The 24,687-nt window shown below is 50.6% G+C and overlaps 2 protein-coding genes across 2 annotated transcripts in view; one reads left to right on the top strand and one right to left on the bottom strand.

The window, feature by feature from the left end:
* Positions 1-24,687, bottom strand: part of LOC119455273 (uncharacterized) — a 191,245-nt gene that overhangs the window by 12,537 nt on the left and 154,021 nt on the right. Inside the window, exon 11 of the mRNA XM_037716676.2 lies at positions 21,415-21,479. Coding sequence (XP_037572604.2) covers positions 21,415-21,479 — 65 coding nt within the window. The remainder of the gene's footprint in view (positions 1-21,414; positions 21,480-24,687) is intronic.
* LOC119456414 (putative deoxyribonuclease TATDN2) overlaps positions 1-24,687 on the top strand; it is a 362,817-nt gene that overhangs the window by 285,573 nt on the left and 52,557 nt on the right. The window lies entirely within an intron of this gene.

The raw sequence follows: 24,687 nt of genomic DNA, 5'->3' as shown, positions 1-24,687 counted from the left end.
CCTGTTTCTCGCGCTAACATTAAAGCGAAAGCCTTATATGTCTCGTTTTGAGATGACCTTGAAAAAGTGGAGTCAAAAATCGGAGAAAAAAAAATCGGTAAAAGTACAAAAATCGATAACTCAATAAGATCATTACAAAACCTATAACATTACATATCCATCGATAGGTAATTACATGAGGAATGCAAATAGTGATAAATTATCATCGTAGTCATTAAATTAATAGCGGAAAAATGGGTAAAAAATCCCGAAAAGTAGCCAGGAACCGAGAATTAAATACAGTAATGGGTAATGATGGTAATGATAATGATAAAAATGGTTATTCAGAAAGGTGAATGAAGTGAATGAAGAGTGAATTGATGGGTGAATTCAGAGTGAATCGATGGTGAAATAAAGGGGATAAATTGGGTGATATGAGTCAAACGAAAGGCAATGATGAGATAGAGTGAGCTAAGATAATAAAGAGTAAATGAGAGTAAATGAAGGTGAATCAAGCGGTGATAGGGTGAATCAAGAGTGATGAAAATCGGAAATTTGGAGTAATAGAGCAAACTAAGTGTGATGGAAGTAAAACCGAGATGGGGGGGATAGAGTGAATGAAGGTGAACCAAGCAGTGATAGGGTGAATCAAGAGTAGATCAAGTGCGAATTAAGAGTGAATCAAGGGGTGTTGGAGTGGCGGAGTGACTTGCAAAAACATATATGTGATACTTGATGTTCCAAGTGAGAGTGACTCAGCAAAAAATAAGTGCTGAGTCACGGTCCGAGTTTGGTGAAATAAGGAAGACTTGCAAAATTGACTTCGAAAAATATAGGTTCGGAGTGAACAAAAAATAAGTGGGCAGCTTGCACTAGTGGTGCAAGGCTGGAGTAAACAGCGGAGCTGGTGATCAACGTAGCTTCTTCCAGGTTTTACTAGCCTTGGGGTGTTTAGCAGCAGCGGCTTCGGCGCGATACTCGGGATTAGCTCGCAATCGCTGCATTCGTTCTCGGCTGGCGGCACGACGAGCCTCCAGCTGAGCGGCTTCTTCGGGAGTATTGTACTTCTTCGGCCGTCCCATGTTACATTTACTCAGTGCCAAGTCTACGAGAGTTAGGTCTGTCGCCGTCGCGGCGACACGATCTTTATAATCAGTATGACGTCATGGCCAAGCTTCACAAAGTGTTGTCATGACTAAGCAAAGCAAGAATTGCAGCGCGAAGCAATGACATGGCTGGGCGAAGCTGGGTAAGCTAGGTGACCGCATGACGGAGCGGGTCTGCTGGAACGCGGTGTCGGCATTGGAACGCGGTGTCGGTGTTGCAAGCTGCGCTATGCAACACGCAGTGACGTCATCGCTGGCGCGGCGGCGGAGGAGCGTTGCCGGAGCTAAGAGAAGCGAGACGCAGCTTCGACTCTGCGCCGTCGCTTGGCTAAGGCTTCCTCGGCTCTCTGTGCAGGATCAGCTCGAAGCCGGCGATTGTATTATTGTTTGGCCAAGCGGCGTGATTCCCGGAAAGCGGCCTCTTCCTCGGGAGTGTGGTTCTTCCGCCGTCTCCCCATGGCTGCTACTACCACCCGCACACTAGCAATCCCGCCATCACACCTGCTACACGGAACGTTTATGGCAAGCGGAGCAGACGCGCTGCGCGCAGTCTCTAGGCGCGGAGTCTTGCGAAGCTATCGCACAGCTGGTACGGGATTGCTAGGCAACGCAGTGACGTCACAGCTCAGTGAGGTTTTGCGGCTCGCGGCACAAATTACGGCCGGCTTGAACAGCTCCGCTGTTAAAAGTGGTCGTCATGTCATTGAGTTAGCCGCGCTCGGGCTTTCGCCTTCAAGTCATCTTAGTTGTATCATAAGTGACACCTATTAATGTTTTACAGCGAAGCTGTTAAGGGCTCTCTCTTCGATGGTCGCGTCCGGGAATACAAAAAAAAAAAACTTGCATTGACCGTATGCTGTATGTGCGAGTGCATAGGCGCCGACTACGAGGGGGCTCCGGGGCTCGAGCCCCCTCCGGAGTTTTCCGGGGGGGGGGGGGGGGGCAGAGCACCCACCCCCCCGCCGGCGATCAGTTGGTCACACCGACGACAAAAAACAAACAAAAAAATGTCACAGTTTCGCCCTAAGGGCGAAGCAATGAATGCGATAGCAACACAGCAATGTCATAGGAAGTAAAGTGAGCGGCTTTGGTAGCAACAACACGCAGAACTGTTGTCGACGCCATCGGCGTTTTGCCCGCGTTAGCTCTGATATAATCTTTTGCCCGCGGAGCCTCTGATATAAATAGGCACTTGGTGCCGCAGCTAAACGTCGGCTCCCTTCCCTCCCCCTCCCCCACGGCCTCTCGCGCGTCTGAAGAAGGCGCGTTTGTCCTACATATATGGTGATTGTAAAGGAGAAAAGAGACGCCTACTTCTGCAGCCCTTAAGCGAGCACGGCGCAGAACGCGCGTTTGTTCTCCGCCGTGCGTTCACTCCCCATGAAAGACGCGCCCCTCGCGCTCTTTGACTCGCACATACAGCGTTCGGCGCGCGGCGACGATTTCATCTCCAAATGACGTCATACGGAACCTCACGGAGACGGCGATGGCGACGGCGACAGCGACGGCGACGGCGACGGCGACGCCGACGGCAGAAATCTGCTTTTGAGTGTCCATATAATTGCTATCGCAATAAAACAAAAACAAAAAACAATAAGACATGGCATAGTCAGTCGAATGGCAACAGGCTTTCGCCGAACACACTTTGAATTTTACAAATTGTCCTTCAATTTTTTTCTTTTTTTATTGCAACAGCCATTGTATCGACACTCCAGGCAAACATTCGCTGTCGTCGTCGCTGTGATATTCCGTATAAAGTCCAAAAGTCATACGAGTGAGCGACCTGTGGGTGAGAGAAAAAGCGTGTAACACTGAGCCGAAAAGGATGGCGGCTTGATCGACATTATCTTCCCTAGCGGTCAATATTTTGGTTAGTTGGAGGTCACGTGAACAAATGCGCCCATGGGGAGGAGAGCACGCATCTTCTCATCTAGTCCTGCCACAGCTGCGAATGACTGCACGGTTGACGCTTATCCGGCCCGCGTGCCGTATCCAATTGTTGGTAAACATCGGGGGGTGCAATCATAAAGGGCGAGCAGGGATGGCTGCTAACTTCATGCGCGCTGTCTTCCTTCTCAGGCAGTTTTTCCACGCCCCAAGTGTTGCAGATCATATAGACTGAGTTAAGAGACAGGTGTAATCGGAGATCGCTGACAGAGGCCTTCCTGTAGTGGACATAAAAATATGCAGATGATGATGATGATGATGAATCTAATTTTCGGAGTCGCGGTGAATCGCATGGCTGTACGAACCGTTCGTCCCCGCTGCCGGCGTTCTTCATAATGCCAGCGTGGTGATAGCGACTGCTCGTGGTCATCCAGCGAGATATTTACAGGCTGACATGGTCGGTGCATTGCACGATGTTTGTTATTTTAATTAGTAAGTAAATGCTACTACAATTCCTATAGGCGATATAACCAACGTAACTCGTGCGAGGGCCGCACTTTTTTGCCGCAATTTTCACGAGCCTTAGATGGGACCAGGCCATTTTATCTAATTTTTTTCCAACTACAAGTATGAAATCCGCGGTAAACCTCCACGATCGCCTCCTCTTGCCATCTATAGTCGTGTACAACTTTAGAAGGCAGCGACATTTGCCCCTCAAAGGCGGATGCACACGAGAATCCACCAATGGGTGCGCACTCTAGACTGACGTCATGAGCCAGACAGCCGGTGGCTCCGCCGACAGATTACATGGCAGCCCGCGCTTCAAGCTGGGCCGAGTCGCGTCAGCGGGACTATTTCTTTAGTCGCGGTGGCAATCGGCTGCTGCGCTCCAGTGATCAGGGCCTCTCCTGTCTTCTTAAGTAGTAACCGATTTTTTTTTTATAGTTGCGACGCGCGAAAGTACACTGCGCGGGAAGATTCGCAGTGGAGCGCGATCGGAATCAGCGGTGAACGCGACTGCTTCTCGGTTGGATTAAAAAAAAAAAAAGCATTTGCTTTCAAGTTGGGTGTGTGGCTCTTACACGGATTTATACGGGAATGAATGAATGATGATAAATGAATGAATTTATTTATTGAAAATTATATGTTGTATTAGTTATTGCTGGTCGGGCGGGTCACTATTCCGGGACTCCGTTGGACAGGGCTGCCAACTGCGCCTGCTCCACGAGGCTCCAGTGGTCCTCGAGAGCCGGGCTGGACCAGGCCTCCTCCCGCCCCTCCCACGTCGGCTGGGTAATATGCTCTATGCTGCTGTTTGCTTGGCACGACCAAACCATGTGGTACAGGTCAGCCCGGCAGCCACAGAATTTACATGTAGCGTCAAAATGTTCGGGATCTATTTTGGCCAGCACGGCCGGGCTGCCGTACGACATAGTTTGGAGCCTGCGCAGACGAGTCTCTACTGCTTTAGTAAGTCGCTTAGCGAGATGAGGTAGAGTTTGTCTGCGCAGGCGATATAGTTGCAGTATATCTGCGTATGTTGTAATGGGTGCTGGCAACTGAATGCCGCGGTCTGAGGGGTCAGTAGACAGAGCCCGGGGAATTAAAGAAGACTCGGGCCGAGTTGTGTGCTAACTCGTTTCCGGCTACCCCCTAGTGACCCGGCACCCATATGAGCCGCTTTCTCGTGGCTCGTGTTCGTGCCTGCCATAGGATGGTGTGAGCTAGATGTGAAATTCATCCTATCATGTAGTTCCTATATGCTACCTTAGAGTCAGTAAGTATAAATTCCGCAGAAGAGCGTGTTGGCTACAAGGGCGATCGCGGTTTCTTCTACAATCGATGCATCCGAGCACCTTACTGATAGACCGTCAGCTGCCTGATTTTGGTGGATGACTGCTACTGTTGAAATCCCTCTAACTGGGCCCGCAGCGTCAACTAAGTAGGCTCCCTCTGCGCTGCTATAGCGTTCATTCAGGGCTGCTCTTCTTCCTTGGTGGTAATCTGGGTGCATGTTGCGAGGTAAAGGCAATGTCAGGAAACAGCATCGCCATTCATGGGGTATGTCTAGCTTGGCTGACGCTGTAGGAGCAATATCAATTGGGAGATCATCAAGGACCTTCCTGCCTGTTGTAGTAGTGCTCAAGCGCATAATTTGGTTCGTGAGATGAGCCTCGATAAGCTCCCCGGCCGTGTTGTGTATACCTAATTTAAAAAGCCGCGAGGTGAATGTTTTAGATGGTAAATTCAGTGCCTTCTTGTAGACGTTATGGATAAGGACATCTAATTTGTGTAGGTCGCATTTCCGTAAGTGAAGGTACGGGAAGAATCATCCTTCGTGTAATTGTCTTATGCATCGCTATCAGTAATACAGCTTCTCTATTGCGGCGAAACTGCAGCCTCTTTTTTTTATTCTGAGTCCTAGTAAAAGCTTTGCTGCGCATGACTGCTATTGATTCTCATTTCGAGTGAATCTGGCTTGGCGACGCTTTGGTTACTAAGTTCATTATATATTGTTGCGTCCAAGCGCGTAAAAGGGACGTGCGGATCAAAGGAGAAAGGAAGAGAAGGACGACGACTGTGCAGCGGCCATTGCTGCTGTTCGTAGCCTGCTGTTCCTGCTCTCGCACGCCGAAATAAACCCCTTTCCCCCGTGCTCGTAACAAATTGGTGGAGGTGCGGGGTACACTACGTAACTACGGAGCCTACGCTGCTACAACTTCGCCGAAGCCGTCGACTTGCTGGACTTCCGCCGTTCTCGCCTAACATGCCTGAAGACGCCTGCCACCAGATTTCCGAAGGCTCTGACGCGGCTTCAAGGCCAGCACCTGGTGTTCCATGGCAGTACTACCGGGTGCCACTCACTTTCGGAGGAAAAGCCGGAGAAGATGTCGACGAGTGGCTCACGAACTACCGAAGGGTGAGCCGTTCTAACGGTTGGAACTCGGCCGCACAATTGTCCAATGTTGTGTTTTCCCTTACCGACACAGCGCTAGTCTGGTATGAGAATCATGAAGACATGCTCACTTCATGGGAGCTTTTTGTCGAGGAGCTCAAAGCGTGTTTTGGAGACTCCAGTGCAAAAAAGAAACGCGCTGAACAGACACTTTCGCAAAGGGCCCAGGTTCCCGGCGAGACTTGTATGACTTATATCGAAGAAGTGCTGAAACTGTGTAAGAGAGAGAGAGAAAAACATTTATTTAGACCATTCAGATCGTTGATCTTGAGAACGAGTGGGTGGTGTCCTCATTCCAGGACTCCACTGGCCATGGCTGCTCGACGTACTTGCTGGACGAGAGCTTGTTGTCCCGCCAGGGTATCGCCGGTCAGCTGTACCTCCCACCGCTCAAATGACGTGTTAGGCGTCTTTAAATGTTGAGGTTTGCCCCCGCACCCCCACGAGATGTGAAAGAGTGTAGGGCGTGTGTCGCCGCACCAGGGGCAGATGCCGCGATATGTTTGTGGGTATATTTTGCTGTATCTGTGTAGGTTTGGGAATGTGTTTGTTTGGATAAGTCTGAGGGCTATTGCCTCTTCAGTGCTGAGATTTTTGTGAGGGGGAGGATAAATCCTGCGGTTGAGTCGCTGGATTTCGAGTCGGTCGCAGTAATTTGATGGCAGGGGCACAAAGGTAAAGGGAGGGGATTGATAAGACGATTGGTTTTGCCCCGGTCGGTTAATTAGCGCTCGAGCTAAGGCGTTCGCCCTTTCGTTCCCCTCCAGTCCCGCGTGACCCGGCGTCCAAGTGATTTGATGGGTTTCTTGTAACCTCGGGCCTAGAATTTGAGCCGCCAGCACCGGTGTTCGTCCGTTGGTAAAGTTTCGGCAGGCCTGTTGCGAGTCGGTAACGACATGAACTTCCCTGCCCACCCTGTCATGTTGTTTTATTACTAGCGCTGCGGCTATGGTCTCAGCCGCAGCTGGGGTCTCTGCCCTGACGGAGGCCGCGAGGGTTAAGGAGTTGTCTCTCCCGTTCACGGCGGCTACCGCGAAGAGGCCCCCTGCGGGGTACGCCGCCACGTCCACGTACTGTACGTACGGGTCACTCTTGAATTGTCGGCGCTGTCTGTTGACCCGCGCCTTGCGTCGTCCTTCGTGGAGTTCATGACTCATGTGCTTTGGTATGGGGTTCGCCGTGATCTTGCTTCTGACCTCGGGCGGGAGTGATCGTTGCCCATCGAGGGCACGAAGCTCCGTGGCCGTGCCGGTCCGGTGGAGGATGGCTCTGCCCGCCGCCGTGTTCTGTAGTCTGGCTTTTTGCGAAGCCATAACCGCGTCCGACAGCTCAGCGAAGGTGTTGTGGATGCCGAGAGCCGCTAACCTCTCGTTTGAGGTGGTAACAGGGAGACCCAGGGCCGTTTTGTACGCGCCTCTGATGATGGCATCGACTTGTTCTTGGTCGCGTTTGTTTAGCGAGTCGTAGTGATACGGCATGCTAAACGTTACTCTGCTGATCACCAGAGCCTGGACGAGGCGGAGCGTGTCCTCTTCTCGCATGCCCTTGCGGCTTCTTGTTATTCGTTTGATAATCCGCGAGATCTGGTTGGTGGTGGACCTTAGGGTTTGGATGGTGTGGGATGCTTTCAAGTTGCTCTGGATCCAAAAACCCAGAATCCTAGTCTGGCCTATTCCGATGGTTGCCGTCCGGCCAGTCAGGAACGATTTGACGTAATTAAAGATGCGCTCTCCGCAGCTGGTGTCGTTCAGTCCCTTGAGAATGGCCTCGTGAGAGATGTTATCGAAGGCCCCTTTCAGGTCGAGTGCGAGCAGGAGGTGTTCTCCTCCCTTCGGGATGCCCTTGAGAACTTCTTCCTTCAGGATTAGGAAAGCATCTTGCGCAGAAAGTCCCGGCCTGAAGCCAAGCATGGTGTGCGGGAAGAGGTCACCGTCCTCTATGTAGTGTTGGAGGCGAGCTTCGATGACCCTCTCGTACAGCTTGCCGAGGCACGAAGTCAGCGAGATGGGACGTAGGGCGTCGATCGCGGGCTTCTTGCCTGGCTTGGGAATGGTCACGACTTCCGCGTGTTTCCACTCGTTCGGTACGTGGCCCTTGCTCCAGAGTTCCTCGTTTAGGTATTCGGTCAAGTCCAAGATGTGCTTCGGGCTCAGGTTTCTAATCATGGCATTGGTGATTTTGTCAGCCCCGGGAGCAGTGTTGCGCTGTGGGGCTCGTGCCGCGGCATACACCTCTTCCTCCGTGATCGGAGCGTCCAGTTCTGGTCTTGGTTCCCCTTCGTATTTTAGGAGGCAGGGTCGTATGGGGTCGCTACCCAGCTATCTGGTTTTTAGGGTGTCAATCAGATCCTGGTCATTCCCGGGGAATTTGTGAGCGATTTCTTGAAGTGTCCGACTGGTTGTCGATTTGGCCTTGTCGGGCTCGATCAGGCAACGCAGGATGGCCCACGTTTTCGCCGTACTCAGGGTACCTTTGAGCGAGGTGCAAAACTGGACCCAATTTTGCTGCGTCAGCTCGGTCGCGTAATCTCTGGCTTCTTCTGTTATTTGCGCGATTCGTAGACGGAGTTTCCGGTTTAACCGCTGTCGCTTCCACCGTTTGAGGAGGCCCTCACGGGCTTCCCACAGGTGTAAAAGCCGGCGGTCAACTTCGGGTGTCTCGACCGTGCGCTGGATGGTTTTGGTGGTTTGGATGTGGGCGTCTCGGAGGTGCTTCATCCATTCCGCTATGTCCGTTATACCGCTTTCGGGTGGGGGGTACTGCCTGTACGCATCCCAGTCCGTGAGCCTAATTTCTCCAATTGTTCTCTTGAGTTTCGGGGTGGACACCGAGATGCTGAGGATGTAGTGATCGCTGCCCAGTGTTTCGCCCAGGTGCGTCCATGAGTATTCTTTTACGTTTTTGATAAATGACAGGTCCGGAAACGTGTCCCGACTAACACTGTTGCCTACACGGGTTGGTTGGAGGAGGTTGGTTATCAATTCGAGGCCCGTCTGGTCAACCGCATCGATGAGCGACCTCCCCTTCTGCGTGTCTTGTTGGTAGCCCCAAGCCGTGTGTCTAGCGTTCATATCGCCCACCACTACCAGCTGGTTGCAGCCAGCGGCTCTCGCGCTGTCGTAAATGATGTTGCGGAAGTCGTCCTTTTGAGCCCTCGGCGGACTGTACAAATTCAAGATGAAAGTGCTACGTCTACCCCTCTTTTGCGGGAGGACTTCCACTAGCACGTGGTTAATGTCATGATGTTGGTAATGTTGTCCCACGGCCGTCACCATTTTGTGAACTAAAACCGCAACCTTTGGTGATCCCACGTGCCTAATTACGTAGTAACCCCGTAGCTTGATGGGCTGGTTCCCGACCTCTTGAAGGCAGATGACGTCGGGGGGGTATGGGTGGTTTTGGATGAAGAGCTGGAGCGAACTTGCCTTCTTGTTGAAAGAGCGACAATTCCACTGCCAGATCTCGAGGTGTTCGTGGGCGCTGCGTGTGGTGTTAGCCATTGCTGACGTTCATGCCGCCGCCGTCGCACTTGTCGGCGTCGCTGACGTCACCCGTATTGTTTATGCGCCTGTAAGCCTTGACGCGTGTGTTGTTGTTCTCGTCGTCAACCCGCTTGCGCGAGCCAAACTCAACCTTGCGTATTCTTCTTTCAAGGTCTTCACTGCTAAGTGTGTTCTCCTTGACTTTATTGTTCAATTCGCCCATCTGGTAAAGCATCTGCTGCATCGTAGCATAAATGCTTTCGAGGGTGACTACACTTGACAGGCCTGCTGCTGCCGAGACAGCACCAGGGAGCGAGGAGGGCGTGGTGGTTCTTGAGGGGGGAGGAATGGAAATGGTGGGCTGGTAGCCTTTCGTTCCGCTTTGCGACCCTGCCTCTGTGTTGTTGTTTGTTTTGCTTAGCATCGCTTCTAAGCGTTGCATGCGTTGATTTAGGTCATTAACCTGAGCTTTGAGTTTTTTATTTTCTTCCCTAATGCGCGTACATTCTGGGGAACAGTTACTATTGGCACTGGTATTTTGAGCGGAGGAGGTACTAGACTGATTCCGGCTCACCTTGTTGTTGGCTTGTTTCTTCTTGCCCGAATGGTTTTTCTGCTTAGACGTGCATGACGAGGTAGAAGGCGGCCGCTGCCCTTGCTTCTCTCCTGGCTTTGGCCACTCCGAGCGGAATCGGGACCTGGACCTGGACTGGGACTGGGATCGCGACCTGGACCGGGACCTCGACCTGGACCGGGACCTCGACCTGGACTGGGCCCGGGACCTCGAACGGCTCGCCGACGACTCCGAGCTGAACCACCGCAGGTGGCTTCGCCTTGTCCTTCCTCCACCATTGTCGTAGTCTTCCGTCCACCTTCCGGGCGGAGGATGCTTTTTGGTGGTAGTACTGTTGTTTTTCAGCCTTTGCTTGCACTCGCGAGACCCCGTGGCATGGGCTTCGCCGCAGACTGCGCACTTGAGCGAGCACTCGTGGTCGTCCGTGGGGTCGTGCGTCCCGCAAGCTAGACATATCTTGATGTTCGGGGTAGGACAAACGTCCGATCGGTGTCCCATGCGCTGGCACACGTAGCAGATTTGTTTTGTGGGCTTGTAGGGGTGGCACTCGGTCTCCCCTCCGTAGTAGTAGACGTATCGTGGAACTACGTGAGAGCTGAACGTGATCACGGCCGTCTTGGTCTTTCCCAGCATGCGGGCTTTCACGATTTCCACGCCTTGGGTCCTCACCCTTAGGTGGGTCATAAGCTCCTCGGGCGGGGTATCCGGGTCGATTCCATGAATGACGCCCCGGGCCACTCCGTCCGGTGCCGCAACGTAAGAGTTAACTTCGTAAAGGTTGCCGCCTAACACAATCCGCGTGATCTTGCGCGCAATATCGGCGACCTCCTGATCTGGGGTACTAACAATGATTATGTTGGAACCGGGTCTCAAGCGCACGAGGAAATGCGAATCGTCAACTTTTCCTCCGCAGGCGGCCGAGACGGCTTTCGAGATTTGGTGGTTGGTGAAGCTCTTCACCTGAAGGCCTTTCTTGGGCCGGATGATGATTTTGAAGTCGCTACGTGGCAGGGGGGGGAGTCGTCGCCTCTTCTTAAAAGAAGGCTTCTTTGATGCCCCAGCGCCTGCAGCTGCGTAGGATGTTGATGAAAACGAAAACGCGGTGGTTGAGGAGGGTGATACCGGAGAGATCACCCTGCCTGCCACGCGTACTTGCTCGCCTCTGGCGAGCTTCTTCTTCGTTCTTCGCTTGAGGTGTAGAGACCAATTGGAATAAGGACATTCCGATGGCGTCCCTTGCGAAAGGTCCTCATCCATAATGGCAGAATCGTCATGGCGATCTTCCGAGATGTCTTGGAAGTCCATGGCAGTGGTTTCTTGCGACGAAGGCCCGGCGGTAGCTTGGACAATAGCACCGGGGGCGAGTGGGGCTGTAATAACAGCACCATCTCCACTCCCTCCGGTAGAAGTAGAAGCGACCGGCTGGGATCCAGCGATGTGCGCCATAGTGAGCGTCGAGAAACCGTAGCAAGCGAGCGAGCGGCGGCAAAGGCGGCGGAACGCCTCGCCTACCTCCTCGCTGCCACGTACGGCGGCGTCAGGCTTAACACGGCAGCGCCGCCCCGGAGAACTTCAAAGTCCAAAAGCGCAAAAAAATATGCACTCACGGTCTTCAAACTTCTCATGGGGGTTCCGGATGACTTCAGGAAGGCCTTCTGACAAACACTTTGGTCCTCCGATGTGAATTTCTTGCAAGAATAAGGAAAGTCGACAGAGCCCATGCGAAGCACGTCTACTCCGCTCGGCTCTTCTTCTTCTTTATCGAAACTGTGTAAAATAGTTAACTCTCAAATGTCTGATGTGTAAAATAGTTAACTCTCAAATGTCTGACGATGACAAAGTTGGACATTTGTTGAAGGGAGTCGCCGAAGACGTCTACACTTTATTGATCGGCAAAGAAAGCTTGGATTCCGTGTCTGACGTTATTCGCAACTACAGGACCTTTGACACGCTGAAGATGCGACGGATAACACCGAAGTTTGGTCGCCTGGCTAAGTCACAACGGTGGCAAGTGTAGAGCCGAGCTCATGTGTTGACCTTCCATCAACAATACGGCAGATTTTTCGCGAAGAGTTGCTCCATCGTGAAGAGATTTACCGTCGCACACCCGGCATCACTGGTGCGTTCTCGCCACGCGAGATGAGAAACACGGCCGTTTCGACCGCATGGCAACCGATGGTTCACGCAGCGACCGTTGAGTATAGGTCTACCCCACAAACTAAAGGGACCATGAGCTATCAAGATCATGACTACGACCAACGCCCTCGCCACACGCGCGCCTCCCGGCGGCCGATGCCTAGCCATGATGAATGTGACCCACCTGCTGGCTATATATGCAGTCGACAGCAACATGCGTTACTACATGGAGGAACATCGAAATTTGCGGCCTCTGCCGGTGTGTTCCCAATGCGGTGTCGCGGGCCACATAGCGAGGATTTGCAATCGTCGCCCAACAATGCGGAATGGTCGATCCAGGTTTTCAACGAGGACCACACTTCCTGTGAGGACAACTCAACAGCCGTACACCACCTCTTGGTCAGCTGGCGCTCCTCCTGGCAACGATTACTGGCAGAGAAGCTTTCGGAGGCGCTCGCCGGCATCTGACAGGAGTTTGACGCCACAACCATCCTCTCGTGCACCTCGTTTACGTTAATCTCCATCGCCAGTGCGCCGCTCCGCCTCGTCTTCGCAACCGTAAAACTAGCTAGCGCGGCCGATGAGGGTGGGGTCCCTTGACACGTGCTATCGACAGAAATGTCCCCTGCAGTTGCTATGATTAAGAACAAAGTGCATGTACTTGTCGATGGTGTTTCTACAATGGCTTTAGTGGATACCGGAGCAACTGTATCCGTAATGAGTCTCGGTTTTAAAGGTCGGTTGGGGCGCAAAGTTGTATGTCGGTGGGACCAGGCTGCAACGTTTTGTGGAGTGAGCGGCGAGTCGTTGCGCCCTGTTTGTGTGTGCGACGTTTTCGACGAGTTGCGACGAGTTTTCGCGACGGAATTTGTAGTTATTCCCCGATCGACGCACGAAGTGATTTTGGGCATCGACTTTTTGCGACAGTGTGGTGCGATCGTCGATTGTCGCATGGGGGAAGTTTTCGTCGATGGCCATGTTTCGTCCGGGCTCTTAGAGGAGACTTGCAGTTAAGGTGAACTTTGTGTATCCGCAGATACTGTTGTGCCTGCGTCTACCTCTGTGTGCGTGCCGGTTGTATGTCGCGGTGATGTTCCATACAGTTTCGATGCCTCCGTAGAGCCAATGCATCTAAATTATGTGAAGAAGAACGTTTTTGTCCCTCATTGTGTGGTAGTCATCGGCAACGGGCGTGCTGGCTTGTGGACGACAAACTACTCGGCAGAACCCGTCTTGATTCCAGACGGCTTGAAACTCTCCTACTTTACAGAATACAGGTCTTCGTCCGTAGCCGTACTAACAGACTCGCCGTGTGAACCTGCCGACCTTCGCCTCGTCTCGGACAAAAAGCTTCTGTCTATGATAAATAAGTTGCTCAGCACAAGGGAGCGCCTTACCTTGGTGGATACGCTTTAGAAGCATCTGTCAGTGTTTGACTTTGCGCAGCCGGACAAAGCGTTCTCGATTCCCGAGTCTCAAAAACGCCATACTATCGATACGGGATATGCGCGCCCGATCAGGCAAAAGCCTTATCGCGTCTCGCCTAACGAGCGCAAGATAATCGGGGAACAAAAGAGTGACATGATGAAAAATGGGATAATACAAGAGTCCTCGAGTCCTTGGGCAGCTCCGGTCATACTAGTCAGAAAGAAAGACGGTAACTGGAGATTTTGCGTCGATTATCGAAGATTAAACGCCATGACTAAGAAGGATGTCAATCCGTTGCCACGGATTGATGATGCAATTGATTGCCTTCATTCGGCCTCTTATTTTCTTTCAGTAGACCTACGCTCTGGCTATTGGCAAATTCCGATGCACCCGGCAGACAAGGAGCAAACAGCTTTCATAACCTCGGATGGATTATTAGAGTTCAACGTGATGTCATTTGCGTTGTGCAACGCTCCAGCAACCTTTGAAAGGTTCATGGACACCATTCGGCGAGGGTTAAAGTGGAACATCTGTATGTGCTATCTTGACGACGTTGTTATAGTCGGGCGCACATCCAATGAGCACAATACGCGCCTGAATATTGTCCTCGACTGCATCAAAAAAGGCTGGCCTGGTTTTGAACTCCAAGAAATGTAACTTTGGTGACCGTCAAACGCTCGTGCTGGGTCATCTTTTTAACAAAGACGGTATCCGGCCCGATCCCCTCAAGACGGCAGCTGTTGAGGCATTCAGTGCACCGCAGTCAGTGAAGCAACTTCGTAGTTTTCTGGGTCTTTGCTCTTTCGCCGATTTATTCCTGATTTTGCTGATGTCGTCTGTCCTCTGACGAATCTGCTACATAAAGACGCACTGTTTGAGTGGACACCCGAGTGCGATTCTGCATTTCGTCAGTTGAAGTTCATGCTGACCTCCCAACCTATCCTTCGCCACTTCAATCCTACTGCGCCGACGGAGATCCACACGGATTCTAGTGGCGTTGGCCTGGGTGCCATCTTGGTCCAACGCTATGATGGCCATTAGCACGTGATTGCTTATGCAAGCCGCTCATTATGCAAACCTGACCGCAATTACATGGTGACATAGCAAGAATGCCTCGCTGTAATCTTTGCGGTTCAGCGATTTCACTCTGACTTGTACGGACGCCCATTCCTAGTCGTTACAGACCACCATTCCCTGTGTTGGCTCGTGAACCTTCGCGACCCTTGTGGTTGCCTTGCGCGCTTGGCTTTGCGGATGCAGGAATATAACTTCACTGTGTCCCACAAGAGTGGCTGAAAACATGCTGACGCAGACTGTCCTTTCTTGCATGCCGCTTACCACGACGGACTGCGACGCAGACGATCTTGATCATCTTGTTGCCTCTGTGACACCCGCTTTTCCTGATATCGATGCGTTCAAAGCAGAACAACGGACAGACACCAAATTGGAACCACTCTTCACTTCAGCCCGTTCTACTGCAACAAGCAGCTAATGTGTACGTGACGGGCTCCTGTACAAAAGGAACTACTCAAGCACGGGTGCACGCTTCCTTCTAGTGGTGCCGGAGCGTCTCCGACCAGCAATCCTCCAGGCTATGCACGATGACTTTACCTTCGGTCATTTAGGCGCTGTGCGCACCCTTTATCGCATTCAAGAACGCTTTTACTGGCCCCGGATGCGACATTCGGTTGAGTTGTATGTCGCCAGCTGCATACAGTGCCAATGTCGGAAACGTCCAACCACTGCCCCATCTGGTCTCCTTCAAACTGTGCCGCCTCCCAGCTCGCCCCTTTTGGCAAGTTGGAATTGATCTGTTAGGCCTTTTTCCTAAGTCATTTAAGGGGAACCGCTGGATAATTGTCTACGCCGACTACTTCACGCGCTACTACGAGACGGCGGGTGTACCATCGGCCACTGCCAGCGAAGTGTCGCTCTTCTTACTTCACGTTATTGTTCTGTGACATGGACCGCCTTGTGCTATTATAAGCGACCGGGGACGTCAATTCACAGCGGATATCGTGGAAGAGCTTCTACGTTTATGTGACTCGCGCCTCAGGCACTCGACGCCGTATCATCCGCAAACGAACGGCCTCACTGAGCACACTAATCGAACGATCACGAATATGCTTTCCATGTATGTTGCGTCCGATCATGAGAATTGGGTGGAAGTTCTACCATTTATTACTTACGCCTACAACACCGCCAAACATGAGACAACCGGTTACAGCCCCTTCTCCCTTCTATATGCTCGCCCACCCCGGTATACGCTCGACACTGTCCTGCCTTTTATTGCGATAGCAATTATATGGACACTTCAACCGGATTTCTGCCGTCGGCGTCGCCGTCGCCGTCACCGTGAGGTACCGTATGAAGTCCAAGGGCGATAATATCGTCGTCGCGCGCCGTATGCGCGAGTGAAAGCGCGCGGGGGACGCGCGCTATCACGGAGAGCGAACGCACGGCGGAAAGCAAACGCGACCGTCGCGCGAAGGGCCGTGGGGATATGGGAGGGAGGGAGGAAGGGAGGGAGGCGGGGCGATGCTGTGCTGCTTCACCAAATGCTTATCTTGCAACCGGGTGCAAGGAGAACTGGCCACTCAATCTCCCACGCGAAAGCAAGAAATCGGGAAGGCAGCGCGGGAGGGAGGCGGGGGGGGGGGGGGGCGCAGCTTCTACTCTGCCAACTGCGCTCGTACTTTGCCCTCGGCAGTGGCGGTCGCCCGCACCGTCTGTTATCTCTGCACGGCTCTGACCTTTGTATGCGCTGTGCATTCGCCGCTCAGTTTCCGTTGCAGCGATAGACCACACGAACCTTCGCCCGCTGCGGCGGCTGCGCTTGCTGCCAGAGGTTTGACAGTCGTTGTCTGCGGTCATTCAGTGTGATCTATTCGTGTTTGCTTGTGCGCGCTGACACCACGTTTGTTAATTCAGTTAGTAAGCGAATCTGTCCAAGTTTATGCAGCCGATAAAGCTACTATCCCTAATCCGAATAGCTCTCTACTAATTTGCTATCGCAATTGATGCTTCGCCTTTCGGGCGAAACAGCGACATTTTTTACCACCACGACAATCCTGCGGTCGCCGATACGCTATGCCTCACTGAAGAGGCTCGGCGACTGGCGCGTCTGCGGACTTTGGCATCGCAAGAAAACTACAAAGCACGCTGCGACGCACGACATCGGCCTGTTACATATCATACTGGTGATCTCATTTGGCTTTGCACTACCACAAGAAAGCGCGGCTTGTGCCAAAAGCTGCTGGCAAACTACGATGGACCGTATGTTGTCATCGACAAGATCAGCGAAGTGAACTACACTCTCGCGCGCCTCACGAACACTGGTCGACGCTCTGCTAGGACACAAGTCGCGCATGTCGCCAGGTTGAAATCATGCACGCCACGACAAGCCAGTTGACTCGCCCAGTGGGCTTTGTCTGCGAGGAGAGGTATGTTGCGTCCAAGCGCGTAAAAGGGACGTGCGGATCAAAGGAGAAAGGAAGAGAAAAAAAGAAAAAGCACTGCCAAGTACAATTGTCCACAGAGCACGGACACAGAGCCCTAAACAGGGCACTGCATCACACGTCTTTGCTTACCTGCTATACAGTTATGACTGAAAAACCGTTTTAATCAGCTCGTTAAAATCCGTCATTTCATGTGGCTTAAAGTGAGGTAAGCTAAAGTGTCACAGTTTCGCCCTAAGGGCGAAGCAATGAATGCGATAGCAACGCAGCAATGTCATACGAAGTAAGGTGAGCGGCTTTGGTAGCATTATGAATTGTAGTAAACATGAGCTTATTAAGTAAGCAGGTGTGCTGCGGCGTAAGTAGACCGACATGAAGAGAGACTCGATGACCACGAGAAGGCGCGTGTGAAACGGTGGTGTTGATGAGAAGTGCTTCCCGTGGGCAGCGCGTGCGAAGGGACACACCTGTAGCGCTGCACTGCCGATCCGGGCAGCATTGCATGTGTAGCGTGCGCTGGAAAGCGACACAGCTGGGCAAAGTGCGAACGCGGTTGTTGGCATAGCTGCCCCCCCCCCCCCCCCCCCCTCTGCTCCCTCCCGCGCTGCCTTCCCGCTTTGTTGTGTTCACGTGGGAGATTGAGTGGCAAGTTTCCCTTGCGCCCGGTTGCAAGATAGGCCTTTGGTGCCGGAGCGCAGCGTCGCCCCGCCTCCCTCCCTCCCTCCCTCCCTCCCTCCCTCCCTCCCTTCCTCCCATACCCCAACGCCCTTTCGCGCGGCGGTCGCGTTTGCTTTCCGCCGTGCGTTCGCTCTCCGTGATAGCGCGCGTCCCCCGAACGCTTCCTCCGCTCGGGCATACGGCGAGCTGCGACAATTTTATCTATACGGAACCTCACGGCGACGGCGACGGCGACGGCGACGGCAGAAATCCAGTTGAAGTGTCCATATAATTGTATCGCAATAAAACGACGACTGTGCAGCGGCCATTCCTGCTGTTCGTAGCCTGCTGTTCCTGCTCTCGCACGCCTAAATAAACCCTTTTTCCCCGTGCTTGTAACAATATATTTATGCCCTCTGCATGCACGTTGCGATGTTTCCATCCCCAATAAATGTTGTAAACTATTATAAGTGTTTCTTTCATGAGTCGCTAGCATTACCTGCTGGAAAGAGAAGCAATGCTGAGACACATATCACTCACGTGTATTTCCCACACCGTTGATAAAAGACTCTGCGAATGGGGTCACTGAAGTCTGCAGGTCTTTTTCAGAGTCAAAAAAGCGCGCAATGCACTTTGTAGCGAGTTGAACATACAGCAGCATATTCATTCTCTAGACATAGGTTATCCATATTGTTACGTGTAGGCGATGCCCAAGGCTATTTACAATTTGTTTACAGGGAAGCTAACGGAGGCCAAAATGGCGACGCTGTATCAAGCGGGAACACGTCGTCTTCCTTCTCCTCAGTGCAGCTACACTGTGGCGGCTGTTCAGTATCAATAACATTAGAAATAATTGTTAGTTTGCTACCTCTTTCTCTTTAAAAATATAATAAACTTTGTCACTTGTACACATTGAAACATAATGTGTCTGTGCATGGTGTTCAGACTGGAAATTAAAATAACATGAAGTGAAAAAATACGGATGAAGTAGCCGCCGTTGGTGCTTAATTCTACTGCGCTTGTTTTCCTATTGTCAGGATTTTGAGAAATAAACGAAAGTATGAATAAAAGCCGTGCACGTCCACGTCAATAATGATGCGATGAGCTTTTAGCCACATTAACATTTTAAGGGAAAGGTAAAGGCAACTCAAAAGAAACCATAAATGATTTGGGTATCAGGACTCTGGTAATATAATTTTAGGAGTGGGGGGCAGGGCCTGCACCGCCCTGCCCCCCCTCCCCGGAAAACTCCGAAAGGGGGCTCGAGCCCCGGAGCTCCCCCGTCGTCGGCGCCTATGCACCCTTTGATGTCGGTGACAATTTGTTCTGAACCGCTTTTCTCCCGAAGCTTCGCGACCTAATTGGATTGGCCTTGAAAACACTTTGACGCCGACTTGGAGTACTGTGCATGTGCCGATCAGCCTGTGCTGGTCTTTGACAAACCTCTTTGATGCCAACTTGTGTCGCCGGGTATGCGTCAGTAGGTGCGCTTCAATGAACGTTTTGACGCCAACTTGGGTAACCATAGGTATGTGCCACTCGGAACGCGCCACTCTACAATGACGAAAGATATCCCTTAAAGTTATCCTATGCTGTGCAGAAACAAGCCCACATCACAAGGGTTTCTCATTAATCCCAATAATCCCATTAATCCCAAGGTTCCTCATTAATGCGACGCATTAGCAGGCTGCACCAGAAATGCACTGTGACGCTTTTCAATGAACGCCTTTCGCGCCAACACTTTAGCGAGCTACGCCGTTAATACACTGGGTGTGCGCCACTGAGTGTGCGGCCAAGAAGGGAACAATTCTCAGCGTTCGCAGGCACCGACGCGCCACGCTTCTCATCTCGGAAGCCACGTGTGCACTTCTCGGCAGTATCACTAGATGACGCCGCGTGTGCATAAACAAGCGCGAGTGAGGAGTCCGGTTGGCGCGTCTGTCAGTGTTCGCACGCATTGGCGCGCCAAGCATTTCGGAGGCCACGAGCAGGCTTCGCGGCGGCGGCGCTACATGGCGCCGAGTGTTCTCAGGGAAGCGCGAATCCTGCTGCCATGCGCGCCTCATACATAACTCGTGTCGACGGTGGTAATGCCTTGTGCCACTATATTGATTAAGTGCTAAACGCATTATGGTCGACAGTCATCATGAGATGGGTTTCGCCAATTTTTTACAGCCAAGCTGTATATGGCAGGGCAAATCCGTCGTCCGCGAGCAAAAAAAAAAAAAAAAAAAAAAAAAAAAAAAAAAAAAAAAAAAAAAAAACCACTTTCCTCCACAAGAGAGACGAGTTTCCCTGCCATCGAAGTGCGCTTTAGCTGCCACCTGTGTCCTTGAAACGACACCTGCTCGAGCGTATAACGTTGCGCGCATGCGTGTGCTATAAGGGGAGAGAGAGGTGAAGTTGCGGCCTCATTCTAACTCCGCCGTCGCCATGGGAAGGCCGCGAGTGGTTCGTACGCCCGAAGAACAGCGAATTTACGAGGAACGACGCCGAGACCCTTGGCGCAACCGCGCGAACGCGCTCGTGCCACTGCTTACGAGTTCGCCGTCGTCGTCTTCTTCTCCCACTGCCGTCTGCGTTGCCGCTAATCATTCCAGCGCAGAATTTCACTTCTCTTCTGTCGTCGTAATTGGGAGGCCGCGTTTACGGGGGTATGAGCCGTTGCTTAAGGGAGCACGTCCGTCTTACTTGACGGACAGATTTAATAACAGAGGTGATACGCGAATGTGTGTGCGTACCTATCGTCATGATGGCCACCAATGAGGACAATAAATATGTTCGTACCTTTGTTCAAAATTCTGTGTCACCTCTGTATCGTGCGCTAAACAGCTTGGCTGGTTATCCACCTTCACAAAGTGGAATGGCTCATGAAGTTTTTTGGCTATACCGCTGGTCTGGTTGCGTGTTGCCGAAGCGCGCGCATGTGTTCGTTGTATTTGTCGCGCAATTTGTTCCTTGCACGATTTTCTGGTGCCGCAAACTTGGGCTATGTTAGAGCAATATTTGTCACGTGTTTGATCGGAGGCTTTCGCCGCATAGCGTTGTAGTCGTTCGCGAAGGCTTTTTTTTTCTTTTTTTTTTCTTTTTTTTTTTTGCTAAGCCGCATCAAAAGAATGCTTGTGGAGTGGGGGATACGACTTTTCGACATTGCTCCGCGACTGCCGCAAAGGCAAGTGACATTAAAGCAGTGACTACAGCTTTGCTCGGAGAAAAAAAATTATTTTATTTAGTACAATGACGAACGACACGAAAGTCCACAAAGGAATTAGGCAGCCTTGCCTGGATTAGCACTACATTATTTGCACCATCTCATTTTCAAGTGCTTCAACTGCTTTTCGATTGTTGTGCTTTCATTATTAATGGATTTGCTAGTGAATTCGGGTTCTGTGCCCGCATTCACAAGTTTTTTATTCGCATGTGGTATATGTCAACCATTATATGTCAGGCAAGTATATGTCACTAATATGTCAAGCATTAGGATTGCCTGCAGGAAATTGATTTCACGAACAATCTTAGCCTAGTAGAGTTCTTTTTTTTTTCGTGAATGTTGGCTCTAACTAGCGCGTTGTGAAAACTGCGCGCAGTTGTACGTCTATAGTGATGGAAAGTGCCTCAGTGGCTACAAGATGCTACAAATATTTGGGTGTACACAACCAGAACAACTGAGCGTGAGTGTCTGTAGTGCCAGTTAGGTAAGGCAAACGTTACGAATGTTTTCGTTCGTGACAAGAGTCGTGCGTGACCTTACATTAGAGGTCGCTTCCTGGAGGATCTCGTCCCGAAGCCTGTTCCTCCGGTGGTCCATCTCGTCCTCTGGATGAACACGCAACGCAAGAGCATCCGTGAACAACTTGATTAGAAATGGAGATAAACGAGGTGAGCACATTGAATAACCTTTACCCAATATCTCGATTGGAATCTAAAGACAAACACGAATAGATTGGGAAATAGCGCGGAAACACGAACGGACGGGCACAAGCCATATAGCATCGACGACGCAGTGAGCACGGGTTCGAATGCCGCTTGTTACATTAGCTGTATTCCAATACTTGCCGTGGATGGCTAGACAACCAAGCGGAAAGTGGTCATCTTAAGTATCATTCCATTTCTGATAAAGCTTACCGGATTGCGAAGCTGCATTTCTTGCCCCAAATACATCTTCGCAAGACAACATCGAAGGCAAAACCAATGCGAGCTACTTTGCTGTCCAGACAAGATGGCGGCTGAGCAGCATGCTCGGAAATTCAAAAAAGTTATATTATGGGGTTTTACGTGCCAAAACTACATTCTGATTATGAGGCACGCCGTAGTGGGGGGCTCCGGAAAATTTCGACCACCTGGGGTTCTTTAACGTGCACCTAAATCTAAGTACACGGGTGTTTTCGCATTTCGCCCCCATCGAAATGCGGCCGCCGTGGCCGGGATTCAATCCCGCGACCTCGTGCTTAGCAGCCCAACACCATAGCCACTACGAAACCACGGCGGGTGCTCGGAAATTCTCGACGGAAAGGCCGTATACTCACAAGAAAACGTATTCACGCTTTCTTATGCGCTAATGTAAGCTACATTGTACTTTTCATAGGTTCGCACACGAAAAGTGTAGAAATACCGCAGAATATGTGCTTTTCATTGCTTTTTATTGTGGACACGAGATGGCGCCAAGTCGCAGAAACGTCTTCCATTATGTTATTTGGGCTTATCTGTCAACGTACACTGTCTCCAATTCTGGCCAGAACCAGAAGTTCCTATGTGGTCCCTATGTTGTGGTCCCTATGTGGTTCCAATGTTGGGCCAAATGCACTACGGGTGCAAGGCCCTTGGCGCATCAGCTTTATTACCTTAAACTTGTGAGATTTGGCGACTCTGCCATCGTAGAAGATGAGGCATAGGTCACATATTGACGTGCCCGAATCGTCACCCTAACAGCCGCAACGTTTTTTTTTTATTTACAGAATACATGCGTCGCCTCGCAGGCATTATCGCAAGGGGGGGGGGGGGGGGGAGGGGCAGTTAGATAAAAATATTTTAAATCATTCACAGAAATAAGCAATAAATACACAATGCAAAGTAACATCAAGGTGGAACATACAATGAGTTAACACTTTCAAGCGTAGTAGAAAATTTAAACAAATTTAAGACAGTAAAGCATTGTCAGAAACACAGGCGCGAAAAAAATTCGCGATTATCAGACACTGAAACACATTCTTCCGGCAACAAATTCCAGTCTTTCACCGTTTGTGGAAAGAATGACTTAGCAAAATGGTTCGTATTGCCGCTGTTCACGCACCTTCTTTGAGTGATCGAGTCGATTCGAGACATAAGTTGGCTCCGATAGGTAGTTGCGGCTATCAATGCCTGTTTGATTATAGAAGATACGGTGGAAGAACTTGAGTCCGAATTTTTTCTGCTCGTGATTAACGTTTCCCAGCCTAGCAATGCTTTTATTTCTGTGACACTTTCGAACGGGTTGTAACTATTGGAGACGAAGCGTGCAGCCTGATTTTGAAGTTTTTCTATTACTTGAATCAAATCATAGAGGCGTAACCGAGGATAGATCTTACATGCAAAAAATAAAGTGTTTCTTTAACATCTTTGAACGCTGATTTGAAATTTCTACGAATAAAAAAGCCGGCAGATCCCACGTCTTGTGGGAATCGATGCTATGCGAAGCAGTGTGCCGGGAGCCTACCAAGTTAATGAAACGACCATGAGAGCACCAAGACGTAGGCGGCTCTTTCATGACCTACATGACACGCATGTCATGACATTCATATCATCAGTCGAGTCCCTGTAGCTACACCTAGGACACCTTAAGGTGAAAGCATTACTCAAGCTCATGACTATGACTTCTACCACCATCCTTTAGTGTTTCCTTCACTTAGTACCGACGTCTGAACCCATTTCAGTGGTTTCTGAGTGTCAATCATTTTTCGCTGAGTCACTGTCATTTTTGCTGAGTCATGCTCATGACTATGACTTCTACCAGCATCCTGTAGTGTTTCCTTCATTTAGTACCAACGTCCGAACCCATTTCAGTGGTTTTTGAGTGTTAATCTTTTTTCGCTGAGTCATTGTCATTTTTGATCAGTCATGGTCATGACTATGACTTCTACCACCATCATTTAGTGTTTCCATCACTTTATACCCATATGAGTACCCATTTCAGTGGATTTTGAGTGTTAACATTTTTGCTCCGAGTCATTGTCATTTACGCTGAGTCATGCTCATGACTGATTTCTACCATAATACTTTAGTGTTTCCTTCACTTAGAGCCCACGTCCGAACCATTTCGGTGGTTTTTGAGTGTTAATCTTTTTCTCTGGGTCATTATCATGACAAATTACCCGCAATTACCCGCAAAAGACAGTCGATACCATGTATATCGATGTTTATTTCAGGCATGCAATGGTCAAAAAGGCACAGTTAGGAGGAAGTGATGTGGTCGCGTCAGTCGTTAGTCTCTCCGAAAACACCGACTTAAAATAAACATAAAACACTTGAATCTTTACAGCGTCTGTCGTTATAGCAGTGCCATTTGATTTTAGAGCGGGAACTGAAATGCTGTCGGTTCTACTTGTTTTTATATATTTCCAGAAAGATTTAGGATTTCTTTCCAGGTCTGTGTTTAATCGCGCAAAAAAATAATTGTTTCGCTTTCTTGATTCCTAGTTTTAGCATCCGGTTGGCATCCTTTATATGTTGGCGGTTGATTGAAGTGCTGTTATTACAGCATTTTTTGTACGCCCTTCTAGCTTTCCGTATCAGTCTGCACGCTCCAAAACTAAACCACGGTTTATGTTTTTTTCTTTTTGCCGCAAGAATTTTACAGGGACATGTTTCTCTAGTAGTTCTGATTATTTGTTGCGAAGGGTGGACCTGAAATACTCTGGATCACTACTCTCTGACAGACGCCGGAAGGTTGGCAAGTATGAGACTAATTCTGCCTGGATGGTGTCAAAGTTGTCTTTCTCATATAAGAATACTCGCCGTGGTAGTTGCACTCGTATAAGAACCACTGAAA

Source organism: Dermacentor silvarum, chromosome 6 (genome assembly GCF_013339745.2).
Source record: "Dermacentor silvarum isolate Dsil-2018 chromosome 6, BIME_Dsil_1.4, whole genome shotgun sequence".
In the NCBI taxonomy this organism is placed as follows: domain Eukaryota; kingdom Metazoa; phylum Arthropoda; class Arachnida; order Ixodida; family Ixodidae; genus Dermacentor; species Dermacentor silvarum.
This window is presented reverse-complemented; position numbering and strand designations above follow the sequence as displayed.